This window comes from Saccostrea echinata, unplaced genomic scaffold, assembly GCF_033153115.1.
Source record: "Saccostrea echinata isolate AGI-Se365-2 ecotype Australia unplaced genomic scaffold, CSIRO_AGI_Sech_v1 ptg000025l, whole genome shotgun sequence".
Taxonomy (NCBI): domain Eukaryota; kingdom Metazoa; phylum Mollusca; class Bivalvia; order Ostreida; family Ostreidae; genus Saccostrea; species Saccostrea echinata.
This window is the reverse complement of record NW_026889774.1, coordinates 1,800,490-1,826,424: the sequence shown is the minus strand read 5'-3', so window position 1 is coordinate 1,826,424 and position 25,935 is coordinate 1,800,490. Positions and strand designations below refer to the sequence as shown.

Genomic DNA, 25,935 nt, shown 5'->3' with positions numbered 1-25,935 from the left:
CAGAACCTTTTATTTTGCAGTCTTAAGCAAATTCAAATTTTAATGCCCGAAGAGTAAATCTTGCAAGACTAGAACAAAGCTAATGTGAGATATATAGTCAATGGATCAGGAAAATTATTCACTGAAGTTTGTTTGTTTATTGTTTAACGTCCCTCTCGAGAATTTTTCACTCATATGGAGACCTATACTGAGCACTCTGGGCCATTGAGAAGTGAGGGATCTTTTTTCGTTCCAGCGCCTACTGCGACACGGGACCTCGGTTTATACATGTACGGTCTTATCCGAAGGGTCGGTCTCCACGTCCCACAGTGGAATTCACATCCGCGACGTAAGGATCAACTCCTTACTCCGCAACTCTAGAGCGAACGCTCTAAAAACTGCGCCACGCTGGCGACTTATTCACTGAAGAAAAAATTGAAGTAGTGATGTATTGACTGACACATAGAAACATAATAATCAAACAAGTTGTATTATATTACTGTTTTCACCACTACATAATATCAGTGAATTAAATGTTACCTAATCTCTATCTTTCTCTCTCTAATGTATGCCTATTTAACTTCTTCATTCCAGTCAGAAGTCATATTTTGAGTTTCATTTATAATATTTTTCGATAAATTGTATTGTTTAAAACTTTCTTTATCTAGCAACCATGCATGCGTAATTTAAACGAGCAAATGAGCAAATTACACAACAAATTCTTTTGGTTAACTGCCGACTTCTTTTAACAAAAGCAAAACTGGTTTTATCCGAAAACCTGTGAATGGCCAAAAGAGACCAAATACATTTACCTTGAAATACAATATCATTCTCAGGGGGTATGAAAATTTCTGAATGATGGTATTATATTAGGGGTATCAAAAAGTTTGCGAACCAATTGAATTACTTCCATGAAGAAATAAAATTAGCTTTCAGAGTTTATATTTTTTAAAAGTAGTCCCCTCCGCATTTAATGCACATCTGCCACCGTTCTGCCCATGTGTGAATCACGTGGTCCAGGCGGTCACATGACATGCTCCGTAGCCTACTGTTTACGGAAAGTAAAAGATATATTTCTGACTATGCAGGTTATTCTTCATAACAAGAATAGTCCATTTGTCACAAATGGCCAAATCTCGGCAATAGGATGGGTGAATAAGGGAATCCTTTCCCAGAATGAGCATAGTGACCATCACAACCTGAATATCCACTGCCTTGAGTGCGTCGTTTATCGAACGTGGATCAACGCTTTCTTTCTATTATATCTGATATGTTCAAAGTCTAAAGTAAATGATATTTTAGGGATTTAATTATTTTGCTGTTAAGATCCCAGCTTAATTACTTTCACTGGGCACCAGAAAGAACATAATTTTTAACCACCCCCCTTCCTTCACTAAAATAATCAATGACTGATTAATGATTGAACTTCTGGCAAGTCTTTTGTCTTCATTAACATTGTACAAATTATTTTATGCTACTGCAAAGGAATTTTTAAGATAACGTTAAACTTTACAGTCGTTCCTTGCTCGAGTACGATTGAGTTAACCATCTTTTATCATAAGTCATCTATATATTGACATCATTTTCATATTGTGACGTCAGAAACATCAAGTAAAACACGACATAACATCTTCTATTTATAGAACACGTTTATGACTATATGTGTTCCAAATTTCATTCTGATCTGCATTGTGGTTTTGTAAATATCGAGATAACTTATCTCCATCTTTAACTTATTGTATCGCAAACTCTTTCAAAATAACAATACAGTATTCTGCTATATTTAGCAAAGAAAATTGTCTGAAAGTGCTTGTCGTCACATGTCAATTTTCTTTTTGTTAATCAATTTGATGAATACCACGGTTACTGATATCTGAGAAAGAGGATGAACTGGTATAAATAACCGAAAATTAAAATTCATGCTCATGCCCCATCGATTTAGCATTTCAAGTACAGTGTGTATTATTTAAACAGACATTATTCAAAGAAGGTATATTTTATCACTCGACTTTGAAATTGATCAATGTAAATATTCATTTTCTGATGATCATAATGTAAAACAAAAAAAGGACTGTTGTTATGAGCCAAATCATCCGAGTTATGACACAATTGACCTTTCAATGTTTAAATACGAATAATGACTACACTTTGCGGAATAAAAATTGATTGATATAACATTTTTAACAAGCTAATTCAGAGAATTTGTGTCCCCCGCTTAAGGAAAAAAGAAGAGCATGCCCAGATCTAAAGGAGGGGGGTCGGACCCCCCCCCTTTGGGATTTGCAGAATTATTAAATGTATACATGTAAACTGAAGCAAATAAAAAAATGTCAGTATGGGTATATAGATCTGATTGCTTATTTTTTATTTTGTGTATAGAAGATTCTTTTTATGTAAAATATTTATCACACTGTAATAATGATTTTATGAGAAGTTTGTACACACCAGACGTCATAACTTCAATTCATAAGATTCATTTAGTAAACCAAAAAAAAAAATTAAAAAAAAGATCTTCCGGGATTTGAACCCGGGATCTCTCACTTGCTAAGCAAAGATCATACTCCTAGACCACGGAGACACTTGATTGTACACCAAATTAAATGCAAACATTAGGTCACATATAATGTTTAAATTCACGTTCGATCGGTATTGTCAAATTTTACACAATACATGGTGTCTAATTTGATATTACTAAACAGTTCTAATCGATGTAATTAGAATTAACAAGTTCGCCGACAATCTGTTTTATACGTAATAACTCTCCACATGCCCCTGTGCTAAAAATAGTGCCAAGCGACTTTTAATACAATAAATAAAAAAAAAAACAGGGTGGGACACTTTGAGAGGGGCGAGAGAAGCCATAGGGAGTTATGGTATAAAATTTCATTGCAAAAGCTCAAAAGCTTCTTGAGATATCGCCCGGAAACGAAAGTGTTACACATACACAGAATGTATGAATTTACGACCTTTATCTTTGACCTTTTGACCTCAAAATCAATAGGGGACTTCCTGAGGCCACAGGGAGTGGTTATGTAAAATTTCATTGCAAAACCTCAAAGGATACTCAAGATATCGCGCGGTAACGAAAGTGTTAAAACAGACAGAATTTATGACCTTGACCTTTGACCTTCTGACCTCAAAATCAATAGAGCTCTTCTTTAGGCCATAGGGAGTTGCAAAATTTCATTGCGAAGGCTCAAAGGGTTCTTGAGATATCGCGCGGAAACGAAAGTGTTACAGACAGAAATACAGGTGGACAGACAGAGCCAAATTAATATCCCCCACTTTCAGTATAAGCGGGGGACAAAAATTGCAGTATACTCGAATGCTTAGAATATCGATATTACCGTGTTTTTATGCCCCCGGATCGAAAGATCCCGGAGGTATATTGTTTTTGTCCTGTCTGTCTGTTTGTCTGTTTATCTGTTTGTCTGTTTATCTGTTTGTCTGTCTGTCTGTTGTCAACTTTAACCTTGCCCATAACTTTTGATTGGTTGGAGCTATGACTTTCATATTTCACCTGTGTATTTCTTGTGACAAGACCTTTCTTTGGGTACCATCATATTTGACCTTTTGACCTTGACCTTGGAGTTTGACCCACTTTTGCAAAATTTTATGAGACTTTAACCTTGGCCATAACTTCTGAACAGTTGGTGCTTGGGGTTTCAAACGTCACATGTGTATTCTTTGTGACAAGGCATTCCTTAGGATACCAACAACTTTGAACTTTTGACCTTGACCTTGGAGTTTGACCTACTTTTGAAAAACTTCAACCTTGGCCATAACTTTTGAACAGTTGATGCTTGGGGTTTCAAACTTCACATGTGTATTCCTTGTGACAAGACCTTTTTTCTGGATACCAACCACTTTGACCTTCTGACTTTGACCTAGGAGTTTGACCTACTTTTGAAAAACTAACCTTGGCCATCACTTTTGAACGGTTAGAGCTAGGGCTTTCATACTTTACATATGTAATCCTTGTGACAAGACCTTCCTTTGGATACCAACTACTTTGACCTTTTGACCTTGACCTAGGAGTTTGACCAACTTTTGAAAAAAATTAACCTTGGCCATAACTTCTGAATGGTTGATGCTAGGGCTTTCATACTTCACATATGTAATCCTTGTGTCATCACCTTCCTTTCAATACCAACCACTTTGACCCTTTGACCTTGACATAGGAGTTTGACCTACTTTTGAAAAACTTTAACCTTGGCCATAATTTTTGAATGGTTGGTGCTAGGGCTTTCATATTTCACATATGTAATCCTTGTGACAAGACCTTCCTTTGGATACCAACCACTTTGACCCTTTGACCTTGACATAGCAGTTTGACATACTTTCGAAAAACTTTAACCTTGGCCATAACTTTTGAATGGTTGGTGCTAGGGCTTTCATACTTTACATATGTAATCCTTGTGACAAGACCTTTCTTTGGATACCAACAACTTTGACCTTGACCTTGATGTTTTACTTACTTTTAAAAAACTTTAACCTTCGCCATAACTTTTGAACAGTTGCAGCTAGGGCTTTCAAATTTAACATTTTTTATCTTTTGGCCTGGATTCTGACTTGCATTTGAGAAACTTTAACCTTCGCCATACGCTGCCATACGGGGGCATCAGTGTTTCACAAACACATCTTGTTATTTACTAAAATTGAAGTAGTGATGTTTTGACTGAAACGGAATTAACGACTTTTTTGTGAGTATGAAGTTTTTGATAAATATATATATACATATATATATATATATATATATATATATATATATATATATATATATATATATATATATATATATATATATATATATACCAATGTTTCACGATATATCACAAACATGATATAACAAAAATACCACTGAGTCCTGAATCTGTCACATCCGTTTCATATTTGGATTTGTACTTACTAGTATATTCCGCTATCACCTGCATATTTTCTCAACGTCTCCCAACTTATTCGCTATTCAAGAGCATGTTCTGAGTACGATCAATTTTAAGCCGGGCAGGCTACTGATAATTTGATGTTACAAGGATTTCAACGACCTCGTTTAAAGTCGGCGTTTCGTAAATTCTATGATCGTTAAAATGATCTTGTTAACAAATATAACTTATCATTCGGTTGTATTTTGTTTGACGTGTTAAATATAAATTGTTAGGCCTTTGTTTTTATACTAAATGTGACTACGGAACGTTCCTTACATGTGATCCATACATAGGTCTTATGACAGGTGTGACCGGTCAACAGGGGATGTTTACTTCTCCTAGACACCTGATTCCATCCTGGAATTTTCGTGGGTCCCGTTTTTGCCGTTACCGATTTGTATTGTTTGTAGATTTTGAGATCGATCACTGTTCGTTTATATATGTACATATTTTGTTATATAGGTGTGGTTAATAAGCAAATCTGAATATTTCAAATAAGTATATTAATAATCTTTAGTTTTAAAAAAAATTCTCTGTTTGATTGGAAGAATTCCAATTTATTCATTAAAGCATAATTGTGCCTGTTTGACTGTTATTTGAATACGTATAAACACTTAAGGGAATTCGTAGTGTAATGAGGCATAAGTATTCTCGTCCTTGCTTTCGAATGCAATGGTTTTGTATTCAGTTCTGCAAAAGAAAAGAAAAAGTAAATATCAATATATTCAATAAAATTAAAGGATTACCGTGTGATAAAAAAAAATTAAAACATAACTAGTTTAAATTGTAACGGGAACGTTACTGATGTTCTCCCACTCTCTTTTGGATCTGCTTTTCCTAAGGCGAATAATGTATCAAAGGTCCACTCTTTAGTTATACATCGCAAAACCTCGTTGTTAAGGACCCTCTCTACACTGCACCCTAATTTTAGGGTACTTTTGTGTAATTAGACAGACCCATAATTTGAATCACAAAAGAAATAAATTATAATCTGCATTCTATGACATAATTTAAAATAAATCCAAGTATTCTACACATTATATTAGACCAAGATAGAGTAGTTGAAAACTTTATTTGCTTGGACTTTTTCCATTTGAAAAAGCAAAATCAATTTTTCAAGATTATTACTTCATTGTCTTTGAAGATTTTTCCTGGATAAAAAAGGCAGCCTTCCTATATTAAAAATGAATTAGTTAATTTCAAAATATCCTCCTTTAAACTATATAATTTTGGCAAAGTCTAAAAAACATTTTTCATCAGTGTATAGAGGGTCCTTAACGCCTTATGAGATTTCAACTCATGTGCATGCACACGTTTTCTAGATTTCTCACATATATTTTAGTATATCAAAGTCTACGAGGGTTTCCAAAAAGTTCCTGGAAAACAATGTTTTTGTCAAATGGAATGGTCCTTGATTTTCTTTATGTTTACCAAAATATTTGATATGAAAATCCAAGTCAGAATAGTTTGGTTGTGGTTGTTTGAACATAATATTTCTTCAGAATTTGCGGTCTTTAAAGGTCGCAGATAGTGCGCACGGTCCAGGCTTGAAATGTTGTTAGCTCTTATATACTGAAACGCAAAAGAAACGTAACATCATATTTTAGGGAGAAATATTACATATAGGATATAATTTTGTATCTAAAAAGTAAGGACATCTTCAACTTTGTAATTATCGGTAATTTAACGGTTGGATGATTTTCATACCATTACCGGAGGTTAAGTTCGAGTCCGCTTAACAGAAATCAAAAATTGCATGTTTAACAAAATATTTGACAATAATATGGGGTTTTAAGGATTTGTATCTGTTCATCATAAGTAATGCAGCAATATTCCGAAAAATAAATTCCCCTTTCTTTTCCGTAAGCGATGCCAAGGCTTCCTGAAAATGACTTAAGCATGCATTTCCATTGCTCTAGCTGTAAAATCTCAAAATAAAGGTAATGGAGAGTTGTAGATGCAAATATGATCCACATTACGCCTCAACAGGCTCTTACGTATCATTAGCATGAATGATAGTCCTTGGACCGGAAGTCCAAGGGTTACTACACTGCGCTTGGCTAGAGAAAATTCGACCTCATCATCTGAAAAACAGGGATTTGAAAATGCCAAAAAATATTTCTTTCGCTCAGATCTCGAGATTGATGAACCTAATGTATCGTAGAAATCATGCTGCATCTGTTGTGCATGGCAGTCTTGCACGCTGTAATTGAATGGCCGGGGTGGGGTGGGGTGGGGTGGGGGGTTTGGTTAATGGTCATGTGTTACTTTCTAAAGTTAAAAGATAATCATTTAACATTTTTATCAAATTTCTGATGTTTTTTAATCGAGTTTTACCTTAGTGTATTCATTTTGAAAGTCATTAGATAAAAAATTCAGAGTATTTGTAGATTGCTACTTGTTGCGTTTCTTTTGCGTTTCAGTATATAACAATTTCGGAATAAAAATGATATTTTTCTTTATAAATTAAGACAATATTTAATAAAAATTAAACACGTCTCGAGTAAAGCGGTGGTCGGCATTTTCTGATAACTTAAGTATCTGTTATTGGATAGATAAAAGAAAATATTTGAAAAAATCGCTACGAATATGTTTAAGAATTTGACGGAAAAAGCGACGCCAGCAATCCAAATAAAACAGCGTCATAAAATTATGCTTTCATATGGTTGAAATGATGTCAGAAACAAACGTTTTATTCAAAGAACTGGAAATTATTGAAATATATTACGTTCATTGATTTGAAATCGGTTATATGCGATTTTTCAACGACGTGTACAATCTGAGAGACACTTCAAGAAGTGGAAAACTACTATTATTAAATGAAAATAGGATACCCCTATTTTGACGTTCTTTTAAATCTAGCGCAGCCTGTACGAAGTGTTCATACTGATGACGCTCGTAAATTATCATTCATTGTTTTGAATTTTAAAATTTTACTCAGTTAAGGTCTATCTATAAATATTATTGCACACATTTAGCAGTGTTGCATAATAAAGAAAAAAAATAGCACGTGTCCACGAACAAAAATTCGAAATCCATTTTTGCCGTTATCATGAAATGAAATATGTGGAGATAACGAACAGTATTCGAGCTCAAATGTCCATTAAACATTACAAAATAGGAGCAGAGCAAACACGGACCTCTAAGACATCAGAAGTTGGATCAGGTGCCATGGAGGAGTAAGCATCCCCTGCCGATCGGTCACACCCGCCGATTGCTCCTTGTTATGATCGGGAAATAACGGAAAAGGGTTTACGTCAGACTGGGTCGTGCGGCTTGCCTATACGATCTATTTACACCTTTAGCTTTCGTAAAATAATGTTTATTATAATAAATATTTGTCATAACAAGGACAAGGGGTCTTTGTGGGAGACGGTAAATGTTTGTTTAGACACTCTAAAGGTTGGATTTTTTAAGATCACTGAATAATACGGTTTATTATTGTATGAATACCTTAGAAACAGTATTCATATTTCATATTATGATATTGGTCAGAAAGCACTCTTTACTTTCCTGCATTATATAATATGCTTTTCAGAAAAAAACTGTTTCGAAAAATTCTTGCTGAAAAAAGATTTAAAAAACATTCTCTTGTTAGTAGCAATTACCAACGTCGCGTCTCTTCTAGTTGGAAATACCTTCTGAAATTTACATTCTTAAAAAAATCTTAAGTGACTAATTTATAGCAATCATTGGATGATTCGCCAATTTCATGTAGTAAACTTAATGTTATTTTAACATAATTATTTCCATCACCAAGAGACCTGAACAATCTTGTCTGAAGCAGTTAAATTGATTTTCACTCCAATAATTTGCCTAATACTATATAGTTGTCAACGTGTCAGCGCGATATCCAGAAGAAACGGCAAATTATTAAACATAATCCTTGACAAGGGACTACTCTGAACTCCAAAGTGGTTTATATGATATTTTTTACCACTGCAATGTATCACTAATATTTTCTCTGAAAGAAATGTTTGTTAAATAAGAACTTCCTCTGATTATATTTCAGCAATTTACCAATTTGCCCATGCGATTTCAACTTTGTGTTTTACCTATGAAATTGTTTTCCAGAATATGAATGGGTAGTATCATAGTGAGCGGAAAACGAAGTATCTCGAACGTTAAGATTTATTAGTTCAGTTTTATCAAGTTTTGCTTTAGATGGACTTTTCTCATGTTTAAAAAACCGATGAAATTTTCTCAGATTCAAGAAGACTGTATACTAAGTGATTGTAATTAATTAATTAGCGTCCTCTTTTAAAAACAAGGTCAGGTCAAGATCATCATCTAGTTTCTTGATAATAAGGATACAAAATTACTGTTGCCAGTTATATAATACATAAAAGTATTTCTATTTCTAAAGTTTAACTTTTCATTTTGCATAAAATGATTATATCACTATGAATCTTTCAGATTATACATTGAAATATGTTATTTAACTAAAATAGATATAGGCTAACACGAATTTCCTTTTTTTTAATTTTAGAGAATGTTATTTTTCTATGCTTCCTATATTTAATTGTTTCTGTTTATTTTGTAACATTTCCTTGGAAAAAATAAAAACATACCATTGATGTGTACAAATTATATGAATGAATCCTATGGAGTGTAGTTACTACCATGTAGCCCTGCTGTTTAAAAACTTCTCTTGTGTATTTAGAACACTGACTATAAATGTAGATTTATACCTAATTCTAAGCCCAAATAACACAGGCAATACATGTACTCTCCAGCTCAGTAATTCAGACATAAACATTTGTTGTGATCCAGGTTGCACATAATGTGCATAGGAATGTTGTTGCGCAAGTAAATGTATTTGATTAATAAAATTCTAAGGATTGTATCTTGTATCACAGAGTGAATATTTTTTGTCCAAATAGTCTGAGCTATTCTAACTATAAATGTAAGTCATATAAATATGAACTCGGTTGTCAAAAACAAGTCTCCTTATATTTTGTAGATCATTTTTTATAATTTCGACCCTAGTGCGGTGGTGCCCCTAAAAATCCTACTTAAAATAAATTACTACTTAGATCACAAGCTGTCAAAATCTCATAATTTTATTTAGAGACAGGGCTGCCCTGAAAGACTTCTTTGCAACATTTCCTGCAGTACTCGTTGCTTTAGGAATACATAATTCAAACCAAAAAATGATGTATGGATTGATATATTTTTTTCATTTTGAATTGAAATGACAAAGATATAAAATTCCTAAACTATAAAGACTTAGTAAGAATTCACTGGTGTTCATATTTGCAATTTTTCGTCATTTTCTTTAGTATAAATCAAAAAAAATTTTGCAACATATTTCATGACGTAGTTATGAAATCGTTAGAAAAAACTTTCTTTGGCAAACGTTATTCAGGTTATATTGAAACTTGTCTAATCCGGGTGTTGTGTGTTCCGAAGTCTTGTCAAATATGATATTAACTTTAAATCCTTTTCAGCAAATTCAATTGTTAAAAACGTTCCCTAATCCAGAATTTTGTTGGTGTCCGGATTAGACAAGTTCTTAGATCAACACAAATTTAATATTTCTGATAAAAAGTTTGTGGTATTTATCCTTAACGGGGAAAATGCTGTTTAAACCAACTTTGAGGATTAATCTTAAAATTGTAAAGGGTAATATTAAAGTTCAAAACACAAAATTGAAAAAAGACATACATACGATAGAGAATAACTAATGAATATTTTATTTGATATTGAAATGTGACTTTTTCAGGAAAATTGTTCTCGCCTATAGGTCAATTCATCTGAAATTTCGAGTACACCCAAATTTTGAAAAGCAGAAAAAAGAAATTTTAATACAGCGCTGTCCGCTAAAAAAAATTGTTCCTGTTAGATTTTAAACTCATTTAACCATTTCTTTTTAAAGATGTACAATTCCAAGATAAGAAAAATTATATTGCAATTCAAATTCCATCTACAATTAGAAGATATTAAAGCAAATATGCTTTGAATATTTCATGTAGTCAGAATCCAAAAAGGAACCGTTACTTAAGTGACTTTTAATTTGTAATATTGTTATCTCAAAAGACGTTGACTTTTTAAATGCTTATGAAAATGAATGTATTCTTTTCATATGTCAGATAAATCTGTACTATTAATATTATATAATAACACTTATCTGTAATATTAAACATCATTTCTGTATTTGAAAATATTCTACTGCTGCTGAGCATGTATGCACTTTTCTACGTTGTTTAATTTTTTTCTTATAACAAACAAGATATAGCTGTGAGCAATACACAATAAAGATAATTAGTACGTGTAATTACTGAAAATATCCTCATTAATATTGAAGAAGAAAAAAACGTTACGTCCTTTTAAGCTTGTGTTTTCCGTTTGCTTTTCAAAATGTACGTTCTGTAAATTCTGATTCATTTTTTTAATCAAACTTTTTAAAAGCAATTGTCATTAAAAATAATCTTGCTGATAATTTTTGAATGCAGATATAGGTAAAGATATCTACGTAGACAAAAGGCAAAAAGGGTAAATTTTTCTCTCCCTCAATCCTAGCTTTTCTCACACCCTACAACTCCTACTATTTTGACATATTTTCTCCTCCTGGCTGAATTTTATTGCATGATCATATTTATCTTGTTGTATCCCGAGTTTTTCCTATAATGGGATTATATAAAATTAAAAAGCCAAAAAAATTAGCTCTTGCAAAGAATTAAGTCTTCAGAAAAAGGGGAAAAATCACGGACTACTTATTTCTTCTTGGAAACAAGACATAATTACTTAAATAATAAACAAGAAAACATTGATGTAACCATCAATTGTCGCCCGGGAAATAAATAAAGTAAACAATGGAAATGAGTCTTGATCATCAAACCGCTTCGATATGTGTGAAAAAGGCATGCGTCTAAATGATGGAGACGATAGTCGAGAATATTTTGAAAACCTATAGTCGGATGAAAATCGAACAAAAACGATAATCTTTTAAACTTTATCAATTCCTCAAGTAAATGTTGGCTGCATAAAATATAAATTGAAACCAGACACATGCATCACCTATTTTCAAAAATGTCTTTCTTTCACTTTAAGAATATAAAACACGAACTGTGTAAAGTACGTTTTTACGTTTTTATGCGATAAGTAAAATTCGATGTTCTAAAAAAAAGGGACCTGTCGTTTTTTCGATTGTAAATGATAAGCAACTTTATATATTAAATATGAAAAACATATATATTTTTACAGATTCACTTTATGGAAGTAAATATATTGTGTATCTCGTAATTTATAAAGGGAAAGAACATTCTGATTAACAATCTTTTTAATGTTTAGAAAACCTTTAATTCTGAATAACTTCTCCCACCTCAATTCCCATATACCAATACTTAAACTTATATGTATAGAGCAGCCCGGTCCTCCGGGCTGCAATAAGTTATAAGCCATCTACTTTGTAGCAGTGAGAACAGAGCGACACTGTACATCCTTTCCCCAACGCAACTTAGTCAGCCTTTGGAAAGACACAAAAAAGAAAGTTGGTAATGAAACCATTTCCCAATGGCCAAAACAATTTTTTTTTATGCTGAGAATGCACTGCGAAAGGAAACTGAAAGCTAGATTATTCCTTGATTTCAATCATTGTTTAAAGTTAGAAGATTGTAAATTGTAAAGGATACAGTTGCATATGTAACAGTGGACATTTGAAAAATTAAATATTTGTATATTAATGTTAAAATTAATATTTACAGACCTGTAACAAAAAGAAACAAACAAAACAAATACGTTATCTATGATCATCATGCAAGTATTCTTTTCAACAAATATACAAAGAGGAGTATTTGTGAACACATTAATGATATACGACACATACTTATATTATACATACACAAACACGTGCATGCATCATATTTTAAGGTATTTATCGCAAATATGTTAATCACAATTAACAATTACTGTAATAATATGTTCATGCTTAACAATAAATGATTAAAATAGGAAAATACTTGTATATCGACAATACATTGTATTTTTCAATCTTAATTCTTTTCCTCATTTTCAGTTTCCCCCCTTTTTTTTCTTACTTCCCACTCATTCATCTATTCCCAATCCTACATTGTCAAACCATAATATTAAGAAATAACGTCTTTGCCGAGACAGAAAAAATAAATATAATTAAAATTTATAACTTACTGACTGCAATCATCTGAAATCAAAAACATTGAGAGTGTATATGTCTTTTTCGTGCATTTCTCTGAATATAACGATAATTTAAACTAACCCATGGGCTTAACAGAGGAATTTTGATCATTCTATAAATTGTATAAAATCTAATTATCCGAACCATGTTCAGATATGTAATGGGCTTGCAAAATCTAAACAGAAACTTACCAATGTCATATACTGGCGTTGTTGTTGTAGTAACTTCCGTTTGACAGCTTTCACTGAATAAAAATGGACACACGGAATTATACAAAATATTCTTTATCAGACAAGATATTAAATATATTTTAATCACGTGGCAAGTAAGTCCTTCTTAAATTAACCTTAATCAACTAGTTTAACACGTATATTATAGCACACATGTACTTGTATGATATGTTTAAATTCTAGCCTTGTATATGCATTCCTTTTTACAATGCAAGACATTTTTGAAACTAAACTCTAAATGCGTGAATCATATATCTACAGCAAAAATAAGTAAATACTTCCTAATATATTTTGATGTAAATTTGCTTAACATTAAACTTTTTTTCTAAACGTACATCATTGGTTTTATAATATTTTGTATTTAAAACACGTTTCCTGTGATGACTGTTAAGAATACATGTACATTCCAACTTTAATCAGAAATAAGTTGATATTCTTACAATATTGATCCAATTAGAAGTATTCTAGCAGTGCCGATCGTATTAAATTAATTATACTCTTGTAGACAATTTTTAATACCGCTTTTAATGCCGATTTACGTAATAGAAAATGGTCCATGTATGTTTGAAATGAAGATATTTTTTTAAGCAAAATAGTCCCATTTAATCCAAAGTTCCCTTGTGGTAAGTAATTTTGCAATTGGTTTGTTGGTTCAGGTGAAGTTCAAAATTGGAAAATTTTACAAACTTCAAACAGTTGGACGAGATATATAATCAGATCAGAAAAACCACTTGAGCCATTCATGTAAATGGCTCCCACAAAAATCTCTCTGTATTTTATTAAATATTGTAAAACATGTATTGATATTATCGGAATTGTTAATGAAACTTTATATACTTGATAATCTCTGTGTTATTAAAAGATGATCTCTATTTACCTTACTGATTCTATGCTTTTACTTCGGAAATATGCTGTAAAGAAAAGGTAATGTTTTTATTCATTTCTTAGCATAAACGAAACAAACATCATATCGATAATATATTTTTAAAAATTGATATGATCAGTATTTTTCCATACTATCGGTATCATGTATTATTTATTTAGAGGATTTTGGTAAAATAAGATCATTATGAATTGTTATAGAAAGACTTAAATGAATTAAAATTGAATTCATCAAACTTGCTGAATGACCATACATTTATAAGCTTTTGTGTCTTTGATACTTTGAAACCTGTTTTGAATTCAATTCATATAAGCATTTATGCATGTAAACGGGTTCTACTCCAGCTCCCGTGTTGTTTATTTGAATTTTCGATATCGCCGAAGAAATTTTAATTAGGTCTTCCATCTTCACGGAATACCATATTGTGATTTAACTGTTCTAATTATGTTTTTAGTCAAAATTTTGTGCAGACGATTTCTCGAAAGCTGTTAAGTGGATTTTTATTAAATTTTCAGAGATGAAAGGTCTCTATAAAATTTATTTAAAAAATTCCGGTTTTTTTTTTTTTTTTTTTTTTTTCTTTTTTTTTTTTGTTTTTTGTTTTTTGTTTTTTGTTTTGTTTTGTTTTGTTTTGTTTTGTTTTGTTTTTTTGTGTTTTGTTTTTTTTTTGTATTTTTGTTTTTGTTTTGTTTTGTTTTTTGAAAATTTGCTTCCAGAGCCAAGTTATGCACAATTTCCTGATTTTAAAATGAAATTTTGTCCGCGAGTTTTTTCAAGAATGGCTCAAGATGGTAACTGGGGATATGGTCAAGGATAAAAGAGCACGAGTCGCAGATGCGTGGAACGATCTTTTTATGAGTCGTCAGTTCTTCCGGTCACTACAGGAAAAAAGGCAAATTTTTCATTTTTTTTTTTCATTTTTCAATCCTTTTATTTGAAATTAATAGTGTTAATAAAGACTATCTTCAGAATACTAAATATATAATGTTTTAAAATTGATAAATTTAAACCCTGGTTAGTTATCATTTTTCACAAGCTCTGGTCCAGCTAGCGTAATGGTTAGCGTAATTTGTCGCGGACGTCTGAGAAAAAATTGGATGGAAATTCTTGTGAGATCTAGAATTTCAATCCAATGTTTTCTCAGACGTCCGCATTGAAATTATCGCAGACGTCAGAGTAAACATTGGATTGAAATGATTGTTTGTTGAATTTCAATCCACCTTGGCTATTCTCTTACGCAAAGTAGAAAGACAAATAATATTATGTTAGTTTCTATATAATTTGAATTTATACAAATAAGACTTTTCTATCTAATTTTTAAAAGCAAAGAATGTCTTTCGGGAGGCAATTTGATTCTATAGGACAAGGGGAGCTGGCAGATTTTGGAAATGAATAATCTATCTTTGAAAATATAAATACTCTGTCCTCTAAAGGCATTGAAATAAGTAATCTGATATTGAATTATGGGCCTTCCTCCACCTGATTTGTTAGTACATGTAAGGAATTTCAAATCTTTGCTAGCAAAGATGAAAGATTGAGTAAATGAGTTTTGGCAGTCCCCTCTCCCTTCTTTCGTTAACTTTGCTTATTAAACAATAAAATATATCCTTGGTCATCTCAGGAAAAAAATAATCTGCCTGTTAAGGCCTAAAAAGAAAAAAAAATCTGACTCAATATTAGGAAGACCCCCCACCCCTTGTCAGGATTGAATGGTCATCCCCAAAAAACATTTATATATATCTATAATTGATTCGCCTGAATTTAAAAGCATTTGATAGAAAATTCTGAAATTATTTATCATCTACATTTTGTGTATAAATATTACTTATGTGGACTAAAAACAATTTTTGAACAATAATTTTGATCCAATGTTTTTTTTTTTTTTTTTTTTTTTCAGACATCTGCGTTGAATTGTCACCGACCGTTTCGTTGTGATATTTTCCTACATTTCTTTCAATGTGGTGTTTTTTTTTTTTTCTGTGTGTCTCTATTACTACATGCTGCATATACAAATGTACTTTTACTTGCATACAATTATACACTGTATATACAAATACGGAGAATCGGATGGAAGACCTCTCGTTAATTGCAATGAAATCACAACTAGCCTAGTTCTGATGATTTTTGTTTTAGTCATGATCTGAGGTTTCAGAACAAGAATACAATTTTGGTGCATATAAAATTTACCAAGGAAATGAAGGATCGTTACAGATCCTATCAGTCAGAAATAAAAATTTAAATTCCAATTTGCCTTATGTGATTTTTGTTTTAAATACATGTGTATAATAATGAAGCTTCTTTATCAAAGAAATTCAAATTGCTGAAATTGTGTTACGTTTTGTAAAAGTTTGCAGGCAACTTAATGAGTAGTTAGTCGAAACGCGTAAGTTTAATCAGAAAAGAAAGGAAGTACATACTTCTCCAGTTTTTAAGGGTTATCTTTTGTCCCTTTGAAATCCTGAATTTATAAATCCAGAGAGCCGCCATAACAAGAAATATCAATAATAGGACCAGTACAATGGAAATCACAGATATCACTTTAGCTGCGTTGGATGATGACTCTATATCTGCAAAACAAAAAAATAATTTTGAATCTAACACCAAGCAAACAAGCAAATTCAAAGATTGTAGTCCCCCGCTTTCGGTTTCTCAGTGTTTGGGATACATTTGTTTATACCATATTTTAGCTGTCTTGTTTGTCCATCATTCAGAAAGGGATATTAGATTTGTTTGTTTGTTTGTATGTTGTTTAACGTCCCTCTCGAGAATTTTTCACTCATATGGAGACGCCACCACTTGCCGGTGGAGAGCTGCAAATTTTGTCCTATACTCGGCACTTACGGCCATTGAGCAGTGAGGGATCTTTTTGCGTGCCAGCACCTACTGCGACATGGGACCTCGGTTTATACGGTCTCATCCGAAGGACCGGTCTCCACGTCCCACAGTGGGATTCGAACCCGCGACGTAAGGATCAACTCCTTACTCCGCGACTCTAGAGCAGATCGACGCTCTAACCACTGCGCCACGAGGGCGACCTATATTAGATTTGTAATTAATAAAAGTAGGACTAATTTGGTTCATATTCAAAGGACTTTAAAGGTATTCTGAAGACGTCCTATCTGCACATGTCTTTCCAATAATGCAGCACCCTGGAGCTGTATTTCAATCTGACAATACACAGCCACATTCGGCTTCTTTGACAATCGCATTCTTGCAAAACGACAGCATCCTTTTCTGCATTGGTCAACTTAATTGCCAGATTCAACCCTTATTGAAAATGCATTGGATAAAACGCATAGGCTTATCCGCCAAACAAAACCCCTTTCCCAGACTCTGCAACAAGTGATCCAAATTCTACATTTAAAGTGTAAAATCATTCCTATGCAGTTTTTAGAACACTCATATGCATTTGACGTTCAGGCTATCCCTGTTGTCTGTGGGGGTATATCATCGGTATATATTTTTGAACGACTTAATTATTTTCATTTAATTATTTAATTTCATTCGTGAAAATAGTTATATTGAATATGAGAAGAGTTCTCGAAAATATAAAATCACATGAAATAAAAGAGGTTTCCACTTGTTGACAATTCGAAAAAAGTCGGAATTAAATACAAAGGTTATCAATTGTAATATGAATTACCAATGAATAGTTATGAAATCATTAAAAACTGTTTGTGTAAAAGTGGTATACATACTAGATGGTAGAACAGTAGAAAGAAGTATATCACTATCTGAAATATTTCGATATCCTTGTGAATCTACAAAATATATGAATTACAGTTATTTCAGGAATGAAATTTAATACCTACCCAAGTTATACTGGTATAACCTGGGTTGGGGCAGTTTACGCTTTATAAACCGCGAAGCGGTTTATAAAAAAGCGTAAACTGTTCCAACCCAGGTTATACAAGAATAAATTGGGTAGCTATTAAATTCATTCCTTATAATTTAATTTTCCATCATTAAGTGTAAAAAAAAAGACAATTTCTCCTTCAAAAATGCCTTCAAATTGTACGTATTTTAAATGTAACGTCAAGCGGATTGATACGTTTTTGACGTAAGTCATTGTGACGTAGGCAACCCAGGTTATATGATATATTCTAATTTTTTTACCCAATCAAATGACGCGTTACAACCAAAATTAAATTATTTCATTCTATTTCAAGGTTTAAATTGCATATGTAAACATTCCTTGAGTGTTTCACAAAATTGAATGCATTACCACTGTAAAAAAAATGTTGTCTAGCTCCTACACTCTGATTTTGCAACAAAAAGTATTTTAAAAATATGAATCTCTCTCTCTCTCTCTCTCTCTCTCTCTCTCTCTCTCTCTCTCTCTTCAAATCTAGCAAAATATGAATATAAAAAGTTATTAATATTTCTTGAACATTCACTTACACGTAAATACAGAAAAGACATTTGATTTGTCAGTTAAGGTGTTGCAAGGTCCAAATTTGCAGATAATCCACGTGAAGACATTACTCCGATTCAGCACATATTGTATCTCACTTAATAAATGGTACGCACAAGGTTTGTTCATTTTCACTCGAGTCCTTTTTACAGCGTCATACTCTTGTGCTTTTGTTGAGTATCCCCTGTAGATGCACCAAGTCAAATCTTTACTTTCCCTTTCAACTAACGCTGCACAAGACAGGGTAAGTTCTGTGTTTAGCGGGTACTGTCCATATGGAGTCGTGCTATGGCTTCGGGGATATACTTTCATGCTGTCATATATTAAAGTTTCGGTAGCTGAAATGTTTTGTTCAAAGGTAGTTGTGTTTTTCTTCAATCAGAATCAGATCGGGGAGACTGCATGTTTGCTTCATGCATCAAAATAACTAATTTAGTGTGGTAGAGCAATTGCATCAAAATAATTAAATTTAATTAGACATGGTACATGCAGAACAATTGATATTATTTATACTTTTTTTTGCTGACATCCTTAATCAATAACACATTCAATATAATAAAATAAATAGTGCGTGTTTTTGAGGATAACAGTTGAAATTGACACCCCAAGGAAACCATTGTCAACCGACGTCACGCGTCGGTTGACAATGGTTTTCCTTGGGGTGTCAATTTCAACTGTTACCCTCAAAAACATGCACTATTTATATAATTGTATTCCTTCTTAAAGCTAGTATGTGATTTTTTACTATTGCAATAGAAATTACATTTCTTCAGTCTTAAATTCTTTAATATCGTTTATCTTTTGCCCTGAGTTTTGACCACACTGTGATTTAGTCTAACCTGATATGGATATTTGTGTATCTTTAATGTAAGTTTTTACACTTCCGTCCGCCATCATAGCCTCCATTTGACATCTATACCTGGCTGAATCCTCACAGGAAACATCTGCTCTACTAACAGCCAGTCGTAAGTAGGCCGTGGTGGGATTCCCTGTTTTACCTATTTATCATATCAAGCATAATGCATAATAAATTTATATATAAGTATGCTTATACGTATTCATTTTCTTCATATATGCATTGTATTATTAGAAATTGGAAAATGCGTTTTGTCACATTCTTTTGAAATTCTCTTAAAGAGATTAACAATGATTTTTCAAAACATGTGATTATGACAAAGATTTGCTGGGATTTTGTCTTATTCACTTAATTAAAAAATGACATAACTCAGATTCGCTAGAAACTTACTTTGCTAAAACAGTTATAATTTCTGATTTCGACGTGTTCAAAATATATATGTCCAGATAATTGCATCACACAAGCATGGAGTTAAACAAGATTTAGATTTACGAGAAAAGACTTCGAATATTCATAGCTACAACGTTTTGACGAATAGATGAAAAATGTACTGGGTGAGCATGCTTTGTTTTCATACTTGAATAAGATTTACCAAAGCTAATGTTTTATGCTCTCGCATCGAATTGGCTCAAATTATTTCTAGGGAACAGGTTACAGGTTTACCAAGTTTTTATAAATTCATTAATTTAATTTTCCTTGGATACATTTCCTGAGGTATGTTGATTCAATTTGATTTTCCCATCTTAGGATGATATCTAAGGATTCAATTTTACAATTTTTAAAATAAAAAAAAAATGACAAAGAAGGTGAAAAAAAAAACGCTTTTCTGCTAAATATTTTCTCCATAGAACTATATTAAAAGTTATGGAAGCCGGTTGATGCCAGGTAGAAAAAATATTTTATCTGGCGGCCGCCAGAAACTTATCTGGGGGCCGCCAAATAACTTTCTGGCGGCCGCCAGATAAATAGATCTGGCGGCTGCCAGAAATTATCTGGCGGCCGTCAAATAGTTATCTGGCGGTCGCCAGATAAATTTTGTGGCGGCCGCCAGAAAATTATTTGGCGGCCGCCAGATAAAATATTTTTCTACCTGGCACCTACCGGCTTCCGTAAAAAGTTAAGGACCATGTCATTCTAAAGGAACATGTAAATACTAACTTGTGTTCAAGGAATTAAATTTTCTTAATGGTTTGTCGGCAAATTAACAGGACTTCATTTTTATTTGATGATAAAAGTGAGCAGAATGATGTGAACCTTAAATGTTACCAGACTCTAAGTCTTCGACATCAAAAAAATTAATTGATGCTTGTTAGCCTTAAGGGTTTGGTGTGAGTAACCAATCATACCTATTATCTTTATATTTCATGTGTATCAATTAAAAATAAAGATGCAACATATTGAATATAACACTTTATTACATTTTCAACCGTGAACTAATGTAATTTATCCATTGAATAAAAGAGAAATTTTTGAAAGTTATATTTTTCCCAATGAAAAATATCAAAAGTGACCCTTCACGAAGACTAAATATAAAAAGAATATCTGTTACAAGAAAGCAATAGTAAATACACCATACTAACACAAACTGCCAAAGTTTCTTTAAGTTCTTGGTAAAATCCATGTTTACAATAGTTAAACTCACAAGCGCTTACATGTATCTATGACCTCTAACAATGAAATATATGGAGATAACGAACAGTATTCAAGCTCAAAAGTCCATTATACAATACAAAATAGGAGCAGAGCAAACACGGACCTCCAAACATCAGAGGTGGGATCAGGTGCCAGGGAGGAGTGAGCATCCCCTGCCGACCGGTCACACCCGCCGTGTGCTCCTTGTCATGATCGGGAAATAACGGAAAAATCCGTCAACAATTCAGTGTGTTAATAATGGTCTAACAATTAGTATGAAAAACGTCAGTCAGCATTTGACTCAATGATAAATTGTATTTGCTGACAAGGTCATTGTATCGACCATAGAACTTACGAAATGATGACTTTAAACGAGATAGCTGATATTCTTGTTTCATCAACTTATTTGTCAATAATTTACCTCGTTTTAGAAATTGTACATACGTAGAGCATGCTCTTGCGTATCGAATCAACTGAGAGATATATACCCCGTATGCAGGTGATGAAGGTATATTGCTGCATAAGTAAGGGAAGTTGACGATTGAAAAGTTAAAGTCATCACGTTTATCATAAAGCTTGGTTGTTAGATTACCATTAACGTCTTTTTCAAGTAAAATATCCAAATATGAAACAGATGTGTCAGACTCTGTGGTATCTTTTATCTCAAGTTCACCAGGATATATCGTATCGACATAAGAATGAAAATAGCCATTGTTAATTGACAATACGTCGTCGATATATCTAAATGTCGAGTTGAACGCCACAGCAAGTGTTTAAATTTTCTTCTTTTCACGTACAAGATTTTGGACAAATTCTGCTTCATATGAATACAAAAAAAGGTCTGCTAATAACGGGGCGCAATTGGTACCCATAGAAATTCCAATAGATTGTTGGAAGACCTGGTCTCCAAAAACCACATAGATTAACGATTAACTATTATCTCACATCCTGTGTACAACACTGAGTTCCAAAATTACACAGACGAATGGAAAATCAAAGAAATTATGATAGAGAAAAAAAATCATTACTTTACGTATAGTTTGATATGTTGTTTCTTTCAAACACGAGACAGGATTTTTGATATCGCACTTGTGAACATATCAGAACATTCTGTCCCACTCGTAGAATTAATTTCATATTCAATCACAAAACATTAGATATCCTCTATGCATGATAACTTGGACAACTACATAAATCATTGTATTGCTGAATAATTTACAAGAACGTGCATCTTGTTACATTTTTTGTGCCATGGACTTGCTCAATCTTATTAAAATTAGACGTAAAACCGCTCCTCTGCATAAAGTAGAGAGATGACATTTCAATAAAATAATGCTTCAGAAAGTGTAAAATGACAGTTTAATCTGCATTTATTCACGAAAAACACAAACAGAGACTGCTAGAAATCACGCATTATCCTACGCCCTAATTTTGTTTTTTTTTTTTTAGGAAAAATTAACACCAGTTCAACTCACTTAATGCACTTATATTCAAAAAATTTTCAAAGATATCGGTAGCGAAATAAAATCTTTTTAATCTTACTGAAAAATTATTTATGGTATTGTATTTTTATATTTTTATATCTTAAAATTCGAAATTTAAGATTCTTTATTTTAAAGAGTAAGAAAGGGAGGGTTTCCAAAGGAAAAAGGGGTCCGATTGTCAGTTATATCTGCAAGAATTTCCCCAATTTCGATTATTGGACTGTTCAGTTTGCTTTTGTTAATCAATATTCAATTTCAAGCTTTTCAAATCTACAGCTAATAAAAATGAAAAATACTAAACAACTATTGACTTGGATTTATTAAATAGTCAGGAAATTTACAACATTTTTGACACTTCAGTTCTTATTTCCAACAAATAGAAAAACTCATAATACAATGCGTGTAACAAAACATAATTATATCTCAACGATAAAACAACTGTTTTAAAGTGGAAAGAAATATTATAAAACAATAAATACTCAGCCATTTACTAATAAAGGAGCTTAGTCTTTTGGTACTAGAGTCCGCCATGTTTTATTCACAACCACAAGTACTTTCAAATGCACAAATTGACTGGTCGAAAATATAAAAACAAATCTGTGGATGGCAAAGAGAGAAAACCCGAATACACCTTCCAGAACTTCATTTTGAGGTGAACTCACTCTGAGGTACACCTCGGAAAAGGGCATCTAGACCAATCAGAGAGCATCATATTCCTGATCATTTAATAACCTTGACTTTAGATTGACATCAAAACCCAGTAAAGAGTTGTTCCAAAAACACGCTAATTCAGGGTATTTATGCAACCGCTTTGAGGTAAAAAAAAAAAAACATGGAAGAATGACCATTTATGTTATTTATCAAATGTAAAAGGTGAAGATAACGAACAGTGATGAACCTCATCAATCCAGAGAGAATACGAATCGTGAACAAGGAAAAACTAGGTCCTCTGGAAACATCAGAGGTGAGCTTAATTAGGCTAGCTGCGTAGGAGAAGAAAGCATTCCATGTATCTTATATATTATATCACTAAATGATATCAATTTTACTTTTCATAAAGCATAAAAATTACTCTGAAGCACAAGGTTTGTATTACTTCCGTATCTTCATCAATTATCCTTGCAGTGTTATTCTGAATTTTGAAGAAGAAAATGTTTTAGTGTGAAACTTCCGTAATGAATACATTTTGAAGAAGGTATCTCCTCCCATTATTTTGAAAAAGAAAAGGTATACCTCTAAGTGCGAATGAATCAGATATATTTTGTTTCCATTATGTTATCTTAAGAACTGATCCTCAATGTAAATGTTTAAGTTGAACCACATTAATTATCTTCAAAATTACTTAGTCGTATCCAAGAAAGTGATTAAAATTGCATAGATAAATAAGGAAAATGGGTAAGAGTGAGAATGTTACAAATCATAGAATATTTACAGTGTATTTCATACATTTTTGGGGAAAGTGATATTTACATCATTTAAAATCAAAATATACTGCAAAATCATATTTTTGATGGGTCTATTTTGATACTCTCTTTACTTATCAAATTTCAACAAAATTAATGAAGGTTCAGTGACCCTTCACACAGCAAAAATTGTTAAAGACTGGAAGGAAAAAATTGGACATCAATTTTCGTGGTTCGAGGAGAAATTATGTACAAGGGGATTTGATTACGTTGTTGAGAAGAGCTGCATTGATATTTATATATTGATATAGTTATACAAAATTTTACATTTCGCGGAGAACATGAATTCGTGGGTCTCTTCACACCACGGAAACAACGCAAATAAGAGGTATACATGTAGCTCCATGAAAATTAGTGATTTCACATTTTCTAATCCTGAATTCCATTTCTTTTAATTTGTAGCAGGTCTCTTTAAATTTTTAACTTATATATATATATATATATATATATATATATATATATATATATATATATATATATATATATATATATATATATATATATATCAACGGTTTTCTATTCATATGAATAGACACTTTTAATAAAAATGAATAGCAGAAAAAACAAAAAACAATAACCATACCTGTTAATTGGTATCGCCTATCGGTCCAGTATAAATTAAGCATTGTATCGTTTTTGTTTTTGGTAACGGCTCGGGCAATCTGTGATACACTGCTAGTGAATGGGGCTACTTTGTTACTCAAGAGGATGATGTTTGTTACTTTTTCTATCTCATCTTTATCCTTAGATGGTCTGCACATTATTTCCAGTCCGCCTCTCTGAAGAACTATGACACTTGGTGCAATTATGTCCACTCCCTTCAGAGCTGAATAGAAAAAAAAAATAGAAATTATAATTATTCAGAAATGAAGCGTATCAACGTAGAGGAACAATTAATCTCTAAAAAGCTTTGATAATTTTTTTCAGTTCTTTAGTTGTATGAATTTAGTCATGATTTTTTTCATTGAGAAAAGTCAACTGAATCGTGGAGTTATTTAAATAACTGATTAGCGGATAGCTGACATACAATAAAATTTCAAAATATATATACACATTGGTATATAACTATGTCCAATAATTTATCATTTTAAAAGTAAAAGTAAACATTCAAAAATGTCTATCAGTTATGATGAATTTTCAATGATCAGCACGGTAGTACATTGCTTTTCACGCTGAATGAATATTCCCATATTTTTTACAAAACAAAAAGTGCATTATCTTTGAGAACTCTCTCTCTCTCTCTCTCTCTCTCTCTCTCTCTCTATGGAAATTTGAGGATAATACGGAAACATACAGACTTACCGACGTCAGCTGCACAAAGGAAAACCAAAAACAAAGTTTGGTTCCGCTTCGTCATACTTTCTTACATCAGAAGCAGACACAGTAATAATTATCTGTACACCAACATGATTGTCCTGATATTCAAGGTGCTTTTTTGTTAAAATACATGTTTCAGATCGACAACTTTCGCCTTGGTAAAAATTGTCATACAGACGATGTCCATCAATAAGATCGATCATGCATGACCGCCACTAAACCGTGTCCGCAAGACAATAAAAACGATAACTGAGTGACTATGGCATTCTTAACTGCTAATTTTATGAGCATATCATTGGTTCTTGTCAAATGAAGATCATAAATAATATCCAAGACTTACAATATTTCCTTATCAGAGGCATACAAAGTCTAAAATAATGCCCTCATGATTATTTATATGACCTCTTGTATTATTACATTAGTCAAATTTCTGCATAACAACAGGCTCTTCTGAACTCACAAAACGTACATTTCTGTAGGTTAAGCTTAGTCTACTGTCTCACACGGTTTGGGTATTTTTCTATTTCAAATGTGCCCGAACCGTAAATTGAGAAAATCTTTTCACTACTGTTCAACAAAATGGTGCATACAATTTTA

The 25,935-nt window shown here is 32.4% G+C and overlaps 1 protein-coding gene across 1 annotated transcript; it reads right to left on the bottom strand.

Annotated features, from left to right (window-relative positions):
- Positions 1-12,604: 12,604 nt before the first annotated feature.
- On the bottom strand, positions 12,605-25,378 carry LOC133192418 (uncharacterized). Its single transcript, XM_061328429.1, has 9 exons — positions 25,324-25,378; positions 24,605-24,847; positions 19,426-19,584; positions 18,574-18,924; positions 17,871-17,933; positions 16,590-16,739; positions 14,167-14,200; positions 13,251-13,303; positions 12,605-12,612 (listed from the first exon to the last, which is right to left on the bottom strand). The coding sequence occupies exons 1-9, from the start codon at positions 25,376-25,378 to the stop codon at positions 12,605-12,607; spliced, it is 1,116 nt and encodes a 371-aa protein (XP_061184413.1).
- Positions 25,379-25,935: the final 557 nt, after the last annotated feature.

What these genes read in the sequence shown, in the direction of transcription:
- LOC133192418 (XM_061328429.1), bottom strand. Translation starts at nt 25,378, where the DNA reads ATGACGAAGCGGAACCAAACTTTGTTTTTGGTTTTCCTTTGTGCAGCT. An exon ending in TAGGCGATACCAATTAACAG is followed by an intron (nt 19,585 to 24,604) that starts GTATGGTTATTG and finishes TATGATAAATAG; the next exon opens with GTAAAACAGGGAATCCCACC. An exon ending in TGTCTTTTCTGTATTTACGT is followed by an intron (nt 17,934 to 18,573) that starts GTAAGTGAATGT and finishes TATATTTTGTAG; the next exon opens with ATTCACAAGGATATCGAAAT.